The 16792-nt window shown below is 40.3% G+C and overlaps 1 protein-coding gene across 1 annotated transcript in view; it reads right to left on the bottom strand.

Annotated features, from left to right (window-relative positions):
* The window catches only part of nbeab (neurobeachin b), a 1103372-nt gene that overhangs the window by 425800 nt on the left and 660780 nt on the right, over positions 1-16792 (bottom strand). Inside the window, exon 34 of the mRNA XM_034168398.1 lies at positions 7412-7473. Within this exon, the coding sequence (XP_034024289.1) occupies positions 7412-7473 (62 nt within the window). The remainder of the gene's footprint in view (positions 1-7411; positions 7474-16792) is intronic.

Below are 16792 nucleotides of genomic sequence, written 5' to 3'. Positions count from 1 at the left end.
TACGTGCTGAATCACACTTAACAAATTGCAGTTTTCAAATTGCCTTTTTTTAGAAATGAAAAAATTACATATTTACAAATACAGATTTATTTGTAAAAACCAACACACACATTACAGTAACTTGTGTGTTGGTTTTTACATATAAATTGTCAGGATCTGCCCCGACCATGTTTGGGTTTTCCCCTTATTTTGGTCTGGGCTTCTACTGAGGATTTTACGGTTTTACTTTTCATATTATTATACGTTGTCATTTAAATCTTGGTTTGGTTCTGTTCGTTTCTTTACTTTGTGTAATGCTTTTGTTACTGTTTTTATTCTCTGTTTATCATTTATTTATGGTTTAGTCATTCATTGCATTACCTAGTTCCTGGTTTTGATTTGTTCATCATTTATTTCCTATTCTGTCAATAGTTTGTTTTGTTATGTTTAGTGTATTCACTTTACTGTATCACATCCTCTCATTTTAGTTATTATCATTAGTTTTCTGGTTTTCGACTCTTTGACTCACCACCTTAGTTTTTAGTTTTGCCCCTCTGTTTTGTTCGCATTTATTACGGTTAGTCAAGCACGTCAGGTTTTGCACCATTGGGTTTTCTGTAATTTAATTATCTGGCCCCAGTGCACTTTGCTTTTGTCTTACCACAATCTCTTGCACTTACCTTTGTCTTCTCCAGTTATGCCCCTTTCCAGCACCTTCTGCACACCTGTTCCTCATTTCACTCCCTGATTCTTCCACTAGTATTTAAGCCCTCACAGTCTCACAGTCCCTCACCAGACTGTTGCATTTTGCACTTTCCAACCTCATGCCATTGTCCTGTTTTGCGTGGTTGTATTTCAGACCTTGACTGTGTTATCAACCACCGCCTCGTCTTATCTCTGAACTCTGCTCATTTTTTGACTTTGCCTCTGCCTCAGCCCTGTGAACTCCTATTTGGAACTTTGCTTGTTTTTTGGACTCTGCCTCAGCTTGCTACCTGCCTGTACATCCACTACATTGACTGATTCCCTGTGTACCGAACCTGTTGCCTGCTTACCAGATAAAACTATTTTTCTTAATCCTACACCTGTGTCTGTGAGTCTGCATTTGCCTCCAACAACCTTCAGAGCCAAGCCAACACGAACCATGAAATAAATAAACTGACCAACCACTGATGACAGGAACCTCATTTTCCCATAATGCCTTTTGGCATGTGTGTCTGTAAATGCTCAAACCTTCAAAATTAGTGCATTACTTTAAAACTAAAACATATAGCTGATATTTTCACTTTGTAAAAACGACAGAGGTGATGTTAATTTTGATAACCTGTTTGGAATTAGTTTGTTTAAAATTTTAACCATAAGTCAAAACTGCCTTGCTGTGCATGTCTCTTGCGAAACGTCTGCAAGACTGTATGGCTGTGAAAATAAATCATCTTTTTTTTCTTCTCTTCCCTTCTCTGTGGTAGCTAGGTCTTGTCTGCTGGCAGAGGATTGAGCTCTCCCTCTCATAGCCGTCTGTCTGCTACAAAACACGTTACAAGCAGGAACCAAAATGTATGATTTCAGACTTTACAAATGTTTTTAACTGTTAGACTTTATTCACTATGCCCGCAAAAAGATATTAGCAGTCTAAAAGCTATCGGAACTAAATTCTGCAGAAGTTAATTGTTCTGTTGATGGTTTTAAAGTTAGATGAAAAGCTAATCAGCTAACAAAAAAGTAAGGTTCATTAATTAGTGGTAAGCAGATTAGTGGAACTGTGCCCACCACTGACTTTATTCATGATTTTACTCTTACTTTAGCTATTTTTTCAGATTGTATTATTTTAAGTTCAGTTAAAATTTCTGGATGCAGGTGCAGGGCACCTCTTTATCCAGATCTAATACACACGGAACACAACTCAGTACTGCATTATCAATTTATTTTTTTGAATAAATCTAATGTTGTCCATAATATATTTACTCCAAAGTTCTCCAAAGTTTATCTAATCTATTTTTAAAACTGATTATAGTCAGTGCTATTACTACGGCCTATGGCAGGCTACGAAAATTTCCTCAAATCCAGATATGACCTTCTTCTGGCCGCTTATGATTTTCATCCAAATGCATTTGAATTTTCTTCATATAATTCACCTATTTTATTGAAGTGATACAATTTAGCATCATTTTCAAACATATATAATATGGATTATACAACTTCTGGTAAATTGTTTATATAAATTGCAAATGAGAACAGACCGAAGACAGATCCTTGTGTCACTCCAATATACACTTTCACCCTCTTAGAGACTACTTTATTTACTCTTACATATTAAAATCTCTTGTCCAGAAATTTACAATGCAATGAAGAGTTCAAGTACATTAATGTCCTCCAGGCAGAAACTTGTGTTTGTGCTGTGAGTACATCCATCATGTTGTTAGCACTTCAGCTGTGCTGCTGTGAAACTTTGCAAAGCAATTCTGTGTTTGCGTGTGTTGTCTAAATTTGACACGTTATCAAATTAAACTGTTATGCATGCTGTAGCATAGCAAGCATTTTTCAATCTGCAAGATTTTTTTTTTGTTGCAACTATCTGTTGTTGAATTGATGCAGGTATTTTTTGTATTTGTAAATGTTTTCTGCATTTACTAGTGTTGTCTTAATTTGGAAGTGTTGTCCCCCCTATTGGCCAAGATAAAATATAGAATCACACATTAAAGGACATGCCACATCAAAATCATAACAAATTAGGTTTAGGGTGTTAGTGACCATCCGAAGATACACTGGAATTACTTTATACACTTCACTGACTAGTCTCAAATTATACGGCACTCGCAACAAACAGCTACAGAGACTGCCGAAAACAAAGTACTCAGGAGTACACCTTTTTCCGAGTGTTTCCAACAGCGTTCACGTAGTCTTGAGGAAAACGTTCCATTGCACCCTTGAAAAGAATGTAGGAGCTAACATTAAGAACAGAGCTGTGGATTAATTGCAAAGTTTACACAAGTGTAATGTTGTGTTATGAGGACTCATTTTTAAGTGATAACTGTTCATTTTGATGCAGTCACAGTAAAAGTGCCAGCCCCTCTCCACTTTGAGAAGACTTAGTGCACGTGAACGTTCATCATGAATGCAGCCTGTTAAAAACAGTCTCTGCTAGAGGCTTAGCTGTGTGCATGCTTGTAAGTATTGTCATCGATATAACTGTGAAAATCTAAGAAATACATCTGTGTGACAGCTGACAGTTCTGCGTGCACGTGCACATTCACAGAGGGAGCTATAACGGGGTTAAAACAGAGTGCTGCTCCATTACAGAACAGACTCTGCACACATCAAGATACAAAATCTGACAGAATCTCTCAAAGTAGAATAAAAATAAAGGCTACCAGCTCCACTGAGGAGAACAAAATACAAAAGGAAAAAAAATGAACAGGGCACTCACCCATTTGTAGAATGATTTCCAAGATTAAAAATGTAAAGTTCACACCATTAAAGAAGACGTCACACACAGATCACGCGCGATCGCCAGCCAAAGAACAATGGCAGGTATGTCATCAGCTCCTCACAAAGTTCTCTTACAATTCTGGTACATTAGATAGAAAGTCTATTATCTCCTGAAAATAACATATTTTACTGTTTCTAATGCATGTTCATGCAGCCTGTAAAAACAGTGTCATGGAGACATTCCATGTGCATGTTCATGGCGGCAGTAAAATATAGCATCCTGGGACACAGACAGCAGCGTCAGTACATGTTAGGATCCAAAATCCAACAGACTCTGAAAAAAATTTAGAGTTTCAGGGTGACGTGTGTCGTCTTCTGTCTGTAAATCCTCTGTAAATCTGAGCCATCACTTTTGAATGAAAGCCCAGAAGCTTTGCTATCGGATGTGGGAGCTTTCATTTCACTCTGTCTGTTGGCCATCGGGATGCTTCTGCTTTTCCTAAAATGTACATCACATGCTAAGAAATGCAGAGTAAGCCATTTTTCAGAAATGCACCTGCTACCTTGCCGAGCGAGAAGAATAATTAGCAATAAAATACATCAGCGACCACTAATTATTACCGCATGTGCATGGATAGACATACAATCATGAATACTTTGATGTTGTGTTGCTAACTGGGGCATTAACTAACGTTCAACATGTCCTTCAAGTTGCTACCAATAAGTTCTGACATCCTAAAACTAAATCCGAGAAACTGAAACCATGTTTACCTACTTCTCCTGGATGCAGCTGGCTTCAGTATGCTCTGATACAGCATTAAAATCAGCTTGCTTGATCTCAGAAGGGGTAATAGTGAACAATGCAACCAGGGCTTTTTTCAAATGCACATATTTTAACTTTTATTCAGTGGAACGTGCTGTATAGTCATTTTCACATCTGAAAGTTCAGGCTATGTTTGCACCTACACTTTTTTATTTTTATTATTTTTCAACAAAGCTGTTTACAAAGACATGCAGATTTCCTGTTGTCCACATACATGAGCTCTACAGCTCCCTACATGTGTGTTTGAGTTTGTAGACAGAAGGTCATCTGACGTCAGCATGTTGTAAATTCCATGATCAGCTTGAGGTTTAGGTTACGTTATTTATACCCATAGGCAGATTTGGTTTGCAGTTTTAAAAATACATCCAAGGCATCCATTGACAAAACAGACAACAGAACATGCTGGATAAAAACAATGCGGTAAAATTTGATAAAAAATAAAAGAAAAAAGAACAAGTGCTCCATTGCTCATCAAAATGTTAAATATATATTAAATACCAATAAAACACTAAAAACTACCCCAACCAGGCCCAAAGATGAAAGCAATATAAAACACTATAAACCAATAAATGCTAATAGATACATACATATATACATAAATACATACATTTTAAAAACTCATCAGTAATATAACCAGAATCAAAAACATAACGAAATGGATGCAAATTAATTTCAGTTCATTTTGTTACCATTGTAACAGCATATTATACAAGTAGTACTGCAATAAGTCAGACTATTTATAAACTGCCAAATAAACAACCTTTTGCGTGAAAATTATGGGCAGGGGTGGTGGCCAAGCAGTTAACTGCGCTCACCCCTGCCCATTCTCCAGGAAGAGCATCCTGTGTAAAACTTGTGCCATATCAACATGCAGCTCCACCTTGGATCTTCTGTGGCGACCCCAAGTGAAAACGTGAAAACAAGGGAGCAGCCGACAGGACTTACTTTGTTGTGTGAAAACCATAGACATTTTATACATAGACACCTCATCACTTGCTGCAACGTAAGCCAGCACTGCTGCCATATTGGATTGGTCTCTTCACAATAGACTTGCACCGGAGTCAATGGAGAGTGAGCAAATATGCCAGTGTTTTGTGTTGCTTACAGTTGCAGTAACCAGTGCAGGAAAGAAACCAGTTTGTGTGGGATTACCTTTCACACTGAACAATAATTTTGCTTATTTTACTATTTGTAATATTATGTCATCATAACAAACGGTATTTGCATGTAACGTTATTACAGCAGGAACTGGTACTCTCTCTCATTAGCTGTGTTTCCATCCAACTAGTATCCCAACTTTTAAGCAAATTTTCATTAATGCGGCAAAAGGAAAATTGTATTTGTGTGCATTTCCATCCACTTGTTATGCGCTTTTGTTTCACAATTATTTGGAATTGACAACCATCATTTCATGCTTCAGTCATTTGTGGTGTCTGTTTTTCACAAAGTAAGGCTGCACCACATCACAAAATTAACTACACTGGAGTTACAGAGTGCCAGCACATATAAGAAGCTGTGCAAAATAGTTCTTGAGAGTTTTAACTCTCCAGCCCCAGTTGCAAGCCTAACAAGGTAGTTTAAGACTCTGGAATGACCTGGAACTTTCTTTTCCTGGTCTTGAAAAAAATGTTCATCTTTGTAACAAAACCTGGTGAGCGAAGCAGGGGAAATTAAAATGATGTTCCCTGTGTGTGTGTGTGTGTGTGTGTGTGTGTGTGTGTGTGTGTGTGTGTGTGTGTGTGTGTGTGTGTGTGTGTGTGTGTGTGTGTGTGTGTGTGTGCCTATTTTCAGCCTATTTTCCTGTATTTGGACTAAAATTCCAAATCAACCCTAAAAAAATATGTCAGTGTAAACACGTCAGGCCACCTCATTTAGTAAGACCACAAATTGGTTGTTTAGTCCAGGGCAGCTTTTACAATTCCCTGACTAAACTGAAACCAAATCAAACTGAAGTAGGAACTAAAGAACTAAACAATGGTGAAGTGGCCAGTACTGACATCATGGCTCTGCAAATGAGATTCACATTCAGAGGCACTGCATTTATGCTGGGAAAATGCATAAAGAAAAACAATTATTGCCATACAATAAGGTTTTGTGGGACCTTGACAATTAATCAGTTCTATCCAAAACTGAACCATTTTATCTTTGACGAACCAACAACCCTACCACCATGTTTAATCCATAGTGGCTTCAAAAGGTACCTTGACACTTGCACGAACTTCATCGTCGCACTGGCACGCAATCTGGTGTGCCAGACAGTAACCTCATTGTAAACTGTGTGCGGCTGCATGCAAGTGTGCAAAGAAAATTTTTGAAATGTTCAAAATCTCTGGTAGGCATTAATTTTGTGAACTTCATGTAAACATTGCGCAATCTGTTCTAAAACAGTGTGTCACTGCAAGTCATTGCGTCAGCGCTCTGCATCGCAGCGCAGTTCATCTGAACGATTATGATGACATGTTAAATCTATAATAAACATACATTTTCATTCATTCTTATGAGTATTTGTAAAATTAACTGTATTATGAAGCCATTACAATATAAATATTACACATAATTACCTTTGAGACGATTCCAAATGCGTTCTTCACGTCATTAAGCACACGAAACAAGCAGCAGCTGTAGAAAATTCCTCTGTGATTCTGGGAGCAATTAGAGGTGTTTTCATCAGCCAATCTCTGACAGCAAATGATTAATCCGCTACAAAATAATTATTTTATATAACACGGCACAAAGCACAGCATCCAGCGGGACAAAGTGGGACACACTGGCATGACAAATTGCGTGGCACTGCTGGGGTTAAATGTGTGCAAGTGTCAAGGTGCCTAAATTGTTTAGGTTTAACACATGACTTTGAGGTTGACTTTTCAAGGTCACCCAAAGTGAAAGGTGGATACTGAAGATTCATTCAAAATATCCCCTATACAGAAGCACTGGACTAAAAATATTTTGACCGTGGTCTATGACCGTGACTTTTCCTGAAGCTCAAATCACATTTCCACATCCTGACCCTTAACCATTCCACCAACATTGATCCAAAATGTTATTTTGTTACAATATTGAATGACAAACAGGACCAAACACAAAACCCCTGCATGCGCTGTTGTGCACAGGTGTAAAGGCTAATGGAGATGAATTTGAATCAAACAATCCTGGGCTGTGAGGTGGAATAAAGCATCTTACCTGAGAACAAAGCAGCATGACCAGTTCAACCACTGAGGTGCTGGACTTCATACACACTAGACCTGTGAAAGCAGAACAGATGGACAAAGACTGGAATTACAACATACTGGTAGTGTTGTTACACTGTGAGTAGACAGCTTGAATTATTCACCAGCTATGCCACAGTCTAAACCAGCACTGTTAAAACAAATATTTAAATTTTTGATAAGAAAATTCAGAACCACCATGTTATTAAGGCCGTATAGGCTAATCCCAGGGCCAATGATGACCAATAGGGGTGCCCTAAATAAAGACATAATTTTATTTAACTTGCACTTTTTTTAATAAAACTATTTTAATGCATTTACTGTGGCATTTAATTCTAAACATTACAAAATAAGTACATATGAACTTTTTGTTCACAGCCATTCCAAACAAGACGTGAATGTCAGTCTGTGAAATATTTCTTCATTTTGATATCACAATCACTTATACATACAGTGAGGAAAATAAGTATTTGAACATCCTGCGATTTTGCAAATTCTCCCACTTAGAAATCATGGAGGGGTCTGAAATTTTCATCTTAGGTGCATGTCCACTGTGAGAGACATAATCTAAAAAAAAATCTGGAAATCACAATGTATGTTTTTTTAATAATTTATTTGTATGTTACTACTGCAAATAAGTATTTGAACAACTGTGAAAATCAATGTTAATATTTGGTACAGTAGCCTTTGTTTGCAATTACAGAGGTCAAGCGTTTCCTGTAGTTTTTCACCAGGTTTGCACACACTGCAGCAGGGATTTTGGTCCATTCCTCCATACAGATCTTCTCCAGATCTTTCAGGTTTGGAGTTTCAGCTCCCTCCAAAGATTTTCTATTGAGTTCAGGTCTGCAGACTGGCCATTCCACTCCAGGACCTTGAAGTGCTTCTTACGGAGCCCCTCCTTAGTTGCCCTGGCTGTGTGCTTGGGATCATTGTCATGCTGGAAAACCCAGCCATAACCCATCTTCATTGCTCTTACTGAGGGAAGGAGGTTGTTTGCCAAAATCTTGCAATACATGACCCCATCCATCCTCCCTTCAATACAGTGCAGTCGTCCTGTCCCCTTTGCAGAAGAGCATCCCCAGAGTATGATGTTTCCACCCCCATGCTTCATGGGTGGGATGGTTTTGTTGGGGTTGTTCTCATCCTCTAAACATGGTAAGTGGAGTTGATTCTACAAAGCTCAATTCTGCTCTCATCTGACCACATGACCTTCTCCCATGCCTCCTCTGGATCATCCAGATGGTCACTGGTGAACTTCAAATGGGCCTGGACATGTGCTGGCTTGAGCAGGGGGACCTTGCTGCCCTGCAGGATTTTAAACCATGACAGCATCATGTGTTACTAATGTAATCTTTGTGACTGTGGTTCAGCTCTCTTCAGGTCATTGACCAGGTCCTCCTGTGTAGTTTTGAGCTTTCTCAGAATCATCCTTACCCCACCAAGTGAGATCTTGCATGGAATCCCAGACCGAGGGAGATTGACAGTCATCTTGTGTTTCTTCCACTTTCTAATAAATAATCATAACAGTTGTTGTCTTCTTCCAAGCTGCTTGCCTGTTGTCCTGTAGTCCATCCCAGCCTTGTGCAGGTCTACAGTTTTGTCCCTGGTGTCCTTAGACAGCTCTTTGGTCTTGGCTATGGTGGACAGGTTGGAGTGTGATTGATTGAGTGTGTGAACAGGTGTCTTTTATACAGGTAACAAGTTCAAACAGGTGCAATTAATACAGGTAAACAGTGCAGAATAAGAGGGCTTCTTAAAGAAAAATGAACAGGTCTGTGTGGGCCAGAATTCTTGCTGGTTGGTAGGTGTTCAAATACTTATTTGCAGCAGTAACATACAAATAAATTATATTTAAAAAAAACATACATTGTGATTTCTGGATTTTTTTTTTTACATTATGTCTCTCACAGTGGACATGTAACAAAGATGAAAATTTTAGACCCCTCCATGATTTCTAAGTGGGAGAACTTGCAAAACCACAGAGTGTTCAAATACTTATTTTCTTCGCTGTATAACTTTAACAAGGTCACCATAATAACCAGCATAGGACATTCTCAAATAACAATACATAAACAATTAATTATTACAGATCTCCCAGAATCCTTTCCACTGTTCTGTCATTGTTCAGTCCTGACTGCTGCAAATGGCATGAAGCAACTTGTTTCCCTCCTGCAATTTTATTTTAAAAATGGGCCACATTATGTTAGCTTCTCAAAGTTCAATAAAGAGAGCAGCTAAAATGGGCCCACATTATTTTAGCTGTTCAAAGTTCAATAAAGGGAGCAGTACTATCACATTCATCTTTATCATACTCAGAACAGTAGACAACCAGTGAGTGCAGCAGCACACTTATTTTACTGCATCACAAAGGATACTGGGACAACTATAGTGATAAATAATTATTTATTTTGTTATTTGATAATATTTTATGCTGGTTCTTATGGTGAGCTTGTTAAAGTTGTGCAGATAAGTGATTGTGACTTTTGGCACCATGGTATCTATCTTATAAATGGTAACTGATTTTTATTTCTTCTATGGTGAATGTTTGTAAACAAAACTACTTGATGACTTCTTATCACAACCCAGTGTTCTGAAGTATTGTGATGTTTATGATTTTTAAGGAATAAATGGTCAATGGACTGCATTTATGTCATACTTTCATGGTCAAAATGCTTTACAGCGATGCCCCACATTCACTTATTCATGCACACACTCCAAGGTCAGGTTTTTGGTTTTTTTTTTGTTTGTTTGTTGTTTTTTTGTCTTTGAAAAGGACTATGTACTCAAATATTTGTCTCTTTACATAAAATAAACATCAAAGACACAAGCTATAGCATTTCTGTATAAGTGCATGTACACAGTAAATCGGTTGTTAATTAGCTGTAAAGGGGAACAGATAAAATTCTTGCCAAGAGCACCAAATTGGTCAGGGCCGACTTTCCTTAAATTAAGAGACAGTATCGCCATGCAATTTTTACATTTTAAAATTTCACCTGCAGATGTACATTAGTGCACATGCACGTACACATTCTCACATGCTCATATAGTCTAAGCAAAGAATACAGACATTCACAGCTTCTTCCCTCATCTTCACACTGTAGACGGTGAGCTGCAGAAGCAGACAGTGCTCTAATGAAACAAGGCCAGGTGTGAAAAGCTCATTTGCAGAAACAGTGGCTGCAACTGATCTAGTATTCTTCACCTCCAGCTCCTTCTGCTGAGAGCTATTAAAGGTGCAGACTAAAGGAAAGAAAGAGCATGTATGGGACTCAATACAGGCAGCCAGGAAAAAAACCTTGTGCCACACAGCTGCTACGATCAGGTGGCAGTCAGAGGAGAGATAAGTAGAATAATAAGAAGCAAGCTCGGTCTGGTGGCCACCAAGGCAACTGCTATTAGTATTTACATGGTCAAAGAACTGTGCTTTAACCTCGCAATATGAAGCCTGTTAGTATTGCTTGTGTAAACGGTGAAATGCTGAATTTAAAATACTGAGATAGTTGGATGGTTTGCTCTTACGGATGATGCTCCTTCATCCACTTCTATTCATGAACCCGAAGCTGTCTGAGAGAGTACAATAAAGACTCCACAATGATGTGACCCCTCTCTTGCACACAGACAGCCACACTGACCTTGTGTTATAGCACTGACATGCCAAGCCATAAGTCAGTCCAGTGTGACGCAGAAGTCAGGTGGTTAACTGACCCTGTCCTTGTACTGGTAGACAAACTAAATGCATTCTATTTAAACACAGCATGCCAGTCCTTTCCTGTAAACAGGCCAGGGTTAAAGCATGGGTGAATGTGGCATTGTGGGGCAGTATGGTGGTGGGCGGTGCTACTCAGGGGATGCAAGAACCAGGCGGCAGGCATCACAACAGCAGCAGTGTTCACACACAGGATTTAGCCCTCAACATCAAGTGTAAAGCTCAGGGTGCACTCAACATAATTGCTGCACTGACCACAGGTCTGGGGTGGGGGAGTAGGAAGAGGGTGAGGCACAGGGCCACGCAGGGCACAGGGGGCTCGACCCCGGGCAATCTAAGGAGTGATGGATGGCGGGTAATTACTGGTAAATGGAGCGCCTTTGCACTACAGCACAGTATTTCAACTGTGAGCCTGTGAAGGGCCAGGAAGAAAAAAAAAGGAAACCAGACCAAAGTGGCTCTAAATTATAAGATGCAAAGTGTTTGTGGTGACTCAAATCTGCACGTTTTGTCTGATGCAAGAGCTGTCATCCACCTCAGCTTGCATGTTTGACGTTAAACATATCTGGAGAAGAGTGCTGAAGCCAAGCTGTCCATCCACAACCTTGTTTGTGGGGTTACACACTGAGCTTTGGTTTGTCAGCTTGGCCAGTCCGCTGACAGACTTTGAGTGAAGGGGTAACAGACGTATTCACACTTGTCAGGTCCTACCTAATTTTTCATTCCTCTCCACTGAGCTTGAGTGAGACGCTTTAGATATATATGCCTGGCATACCAACATGTGCATTTACATATATGTATATGTGTGCTTGGATGATAGATGGAGTAAAAGTGTATGGGTGTGGAACTTTGCTGGCTAAAAATACCAAAGTGAAAACATTTTGTACAAACATGCAGTGGAACTTGTTATTTTAATCAATTTAGCAACTAAAGGTGGCTATTGACTTGACGGGATTGCTTTTGGTTAAATAACTTTGAGCTCATGTGCAAGCCTGCCAAAGATAATTTCAAAACTTGGAAATAAAAATACAATTCTGACAGAAACAGTGTTGAACTTGATTAAAAGTTGCATAGACGGAATATTTCACCTGCAGTAATCATGACCAACTATTATGACCTAGGGTAATTGTCATGCGGGAGGCATGAAACAGTTATGACATCTAATAGTTACTCTTTTAATACCAAATAAAACTGTAACAGAAGTTTTTAAACCAGATCAAAAGAAGTAAGTATGACACAAGCCCTGAAGCCCATCAGGCCAATGATTACACCTGGACACCATCTTCTGAAGCGGATGACTCTCTCAGGAAAGCGACACCAGTTCCTCACAGGTTACTTCCCCAGCTAATGATGGTACAAATTTACAGAAGTCTGGTACCAGGACACATGTAGCACAAAGCACAGACCAGGACTTGAACCCCAATCTATATAACATATTGGCCTGAATATAAGACATATTTTTTTCCTCCCTCACTCTCTTTCTCATAAACCCATCTGAATAATATGGGGTTGTTTTACAATCGTGGACTACAATTATACGCCATACATTTGGAACTGTAGGTGGCACCAAATGCCCGTGAAAGGAAAGCAGCCCTTTTGTGCCTCTCACATAACATGCAACAACAGATGAATGGCATGCTATTCAGTACCATTTACTATTTAGTTCACTAGCTTATAAAGTGATGAAGAGCCAATATCGATCAATCAGAAGAATGCATTGATCCAGGTGGATTTTGATCAGATCTCATCAGATCAGGATATCCATACATTTAACAAGCTTTTCTGTCTATCGACCAAAAAGTGGGGAACCAGCCAGATTCACAAATGGCCTATTTTGTCCTGGTTTGCAGATACTGTATTAGATATTGGAGTATTAGCAACAATTCTTAATGTACATTTGAAAAATTTGAACAAATGCTGCCAAAAACCTTAATTCTTCCATATTTCATTTTGCTGTCATTCTTGACGGCTTCCTATTGTTTGCTTAGTTTTTGTAATGTTAGCGTTTAGTTTGACTGAATGTTTTCGCACAGTACAGAACAGTTTTTGCACAGTACAGAAGCCAGTTTGTGAGCGGTGCTGTGGAAGAGAGATGTAGCTCCTCCGCAAGCGGTGCTGGTGTGTGGTGTAGGGTATGTGCTGCTGCGTGTGATGGGGCGAGTGCGGCTGCTGTCATGCCATGCTATAGCCGGCAAGGAAGAATTTGTCGGCCTCCTTCACCAGCGCATGGCAGTCTGTGAATGTGGTGTTGTTTCAGCACTGCGCACACCTGAGGAGGGAGTTGCTGCACAAAAAGTCCTGCCGGTGTCAACTCAGGAGCTGCAGCATTCTGTCCATGAACTCTGAAGGGCTTGCTGTCCTCCAGCCTGTGCAGAGAGAAGAGCCTGCTGGCCCTTTCAGTCTGACAGTTCAAAAGTTTTGAGGAGGTGATCCTTGATCGCTGCGTATTTGTTCGCAGCAGGGTGGGGCTTTGCAAGAGTGCAATCAGCCTCATTGCCATGGAGTAGCTGAGGGCAGACACAAAGTAATAATATTTCATGTCATCTGCGGTGATCTCTCAGAGTGAACTGCGCCTCGGTTTGTGCAAACCAGGCGCAGTTTACAGAAGCATGACTTTGAGCATCAAGTGTGAAAAAGGTTTCAGACGCAGCGGACATCTGTGTGTGAACAGCTTTGATCGGTGATCAGAAACACCAGGGTTTTGAAAAAAAGGCAGAGAGAGACAGTGCTATCTCTCGCTTTCTTTCTCTCTCCCTCTCCTCTCCCCATCTCTCTCTCTCTCTCCCCCTCTCTCTCTCTCAATGCTGAAACAAGAGACAGGAAGTTTTAAGTTTGCTTGTGACTTTAAATGGCAATATTTTCTACTTTTTTTTGGGGGGGGGGGGGGGGGGATGCAGAAGGACTCTGAACTTTGCAATCTGATGTTCCCAGCCCTGACAAGGAAGCGGTGTGTCCCGCTGTACAGCTGGAAATCTGAGTGCCATTTACTTTATCGTTTTGAGAACGGCGCACATTTCTGCAATGCAATGCAAAAAAATAATAATAATAATAATAAAAACATAGGCAGGAGTGCGACAAGGGCTATACACGACAATACACATACATTAAAACCAAGCATACACAGCTGCAAGCAAATTTACGAAAGCAACGACATGCAAAAGATGTACAGACAGCGATAAGAGTTTTGATATTTGAGAGCTTTGAGAAATATTTGGTGTGTTTGGATTATTTTGATGGAGTATTTAGCATGTGTAGTTTGTGTGGTGGTGTTTTTGTTTTGGAAAAATGAGGCATCTGAATGTTGAGTAAGCGCTTCAGTTTTTTTCTTAATTGAAGCAAGACGGAGCGCACAGCTCGTCATCAGAGTCTGAACCAGACTGTGGGGATTCTGATGATGAAGGAGATGATCCCTCTTTTGTTCTGGACGTGCAACCACAGCAGGTGGATCCATCGACATGCGCACAGATCTCCACAGTGGGTCGGATCACTTGCTTGTCTTTGCAGCTTCTCCAGGACTCAGGCGCTACAGAGCTCCGTCCCAGCGCCAAGTCCTGGGACGCAGAGCAGGATGCAGACACACACTGCTCCAGCAGTAGCTCCAGGTGCGTTTTGTTTAAAGCATCAAGATCAATGTTAGCTTCGGTTTCCTTTCGATCCTCTTTCATTCCTTTTTCAATCCTTTTGCGCTCTTGATTCGCAGGCTATTCAGTGATGGGAAAAGTCAAAAGCTCATTCGTCCACCTTTTCTGGGAAATTAGCATGATAGTGTTAGCTTAGTAACAAGCTACCACACATAGGCATGCACTTCACAGGATGGTGGTTGATAAGAGGAGTGGAGCTCATAATGCACCAGTTTTAGCATTGTAAAATTCTCACAAGCAGTGTACATAGTAGTGCATGCAAAGATGCAAGACAGACTGTTGCTGTTCATTTACTTGTGCTGTATTATGTTTCAACACTCAAGAGAGCAAATCATGTGGAACTATTTTGAAACTTTAGTTTCACAAAAGACTGTAATCCCTATTTAATGCAACAAGTGATACTTCCTTTTGATATGGTTTCTGGAACAATGCTTCAGAACACGGGTATTCCAAAGTTTTAGAAGCATTCTGGAAAAGTGTTGCCATCACCAATTTGCAGCACTGATTAAAAAATGTAAAAATCTTCATCATCTCAAGCCACATGTTCTAACATTCTTTAACTCCGGTACTATTTACCTCGTTCTGTGGTATATTTCATCCTAATTTTGCTCACATGGTGGACATCGTATTTCTTCTTGTGATGAGCTTAACTTGTCAGCTGCCACTGACGTGAAGGCAAGTGGTGGTGGGAATAGCTCAATGACAAGTACATGACATGCCCAGAGTTCAACAGCTGGATGACAAAGCATGGAACTTCAACCACAGTGATTTGTAATTTTCCATAATACATCCAGCAGGTGGCTGATACTGCTATGGGAGTTACACAGGTACAACAAAATTGCTTTTTCAATTGGCAGCTAGTCTGGTCTGTGTATGCCTGATCCTGTCAGCTCACAGAAGCTAAGCAGAGTGGGTCCTGGATAATAGTTAGGTGGGTCACTTCTGAGGAAGACCTGGGGCTGCCTTTGTTTCTCCAGGTAAAACTGGAGCTGTGTCAGGAAGGGCATCCAGGGTAAAACATGTAACAAATCCCAATGCAGATCCGTACTGCATCCGCTGTAGTGACCCTGAACAAATGGAGGCAGCCAAAAGACCAGCAACAAGATCACTTCAGGTCAGATTTGGGAACATGCCCTGGTCATGAGCATTAGAACATCCACTTCACCACGGAACTGCCTCAGGCTATCCAGGGACCATCCCTGCCTCTTGAAAGCAACTGGCTACCTGCAGCAGTCAGTGAAATGTGGGCATTCACTTCACCGCCTCCTGCCACTGGAGTCCTCAAAAGGCACCCGCATACTGGATCATGCACAAAAAAATTCACCGCATAACCAAAATTTTATAGCTGACATTCCCTCAACATGCAAGCGATACTCTTCATTTGACTCCACCAAAGTACCCCAAAGTAATAGTGAATCCAAAAACTACATGCATTCTTTCAACTGCTGTCACACTTCCATGACTGAAAGTTATATGACTTTAGCTTACAGTTTCATGAACACATTTGGCACTGAGAAAGTGCAAAGATTTTTTTTTTTATCTTTCAAGCAAACTGAAAGTCAACCAAAGAGGCCACACACATATAGCTGTGCACTGTGTGAACACGCAAGCAAACTCTCAGACACAGTTGGATCCTTTTACACATGGTGGCACTCCATACTTTCGAATACAAGCCAAAACAAGCCTGGTGAATAAAGTGTCATGGCACACAGAGCCACAGAGTCCCCGAGGGCTCGGCACAAGCAACGCTGTGAGATGCTGCCAACATGAAGCCTGAGGAGGGCACAGGGAGCTGCATACAGCCAACAGGAAATCAGACTACAGCTCACACAACTACAGTTTGGGGAAGGGATAACACAACCTCCTCTACCCTTCTGCAAACACTGTACACATCCTGTGCACCCAGACAGTGCTACTCTTTAAAATGATGCATACTGACTCATTTACTGTCTTTCAAAATAAAATGAACATGGTCATTTTTGTGAAGATGTTAATCCTGAAGCAT

The sequence above is a fragment of the Thalassophryne amazonica genome, chromosome 4 (genome assembly GCF_902500255.1).
Source record: "Thalassophryne amazonica chromosome 4, fThaAma1.1, whole genome shotgun sequence".
NCBI classification, from domain to species: Eukaryota; Metazoa; Chordata; class Actinopteri; order Batrachoidiformes; family Batrachoididae; genus Thalassophryne; species Thalassophryne amazonica.
Note: the sequence above shows the minus strand (reverse complement) of the source record. Positions and strands in the feature narration are given on the sequence as shown.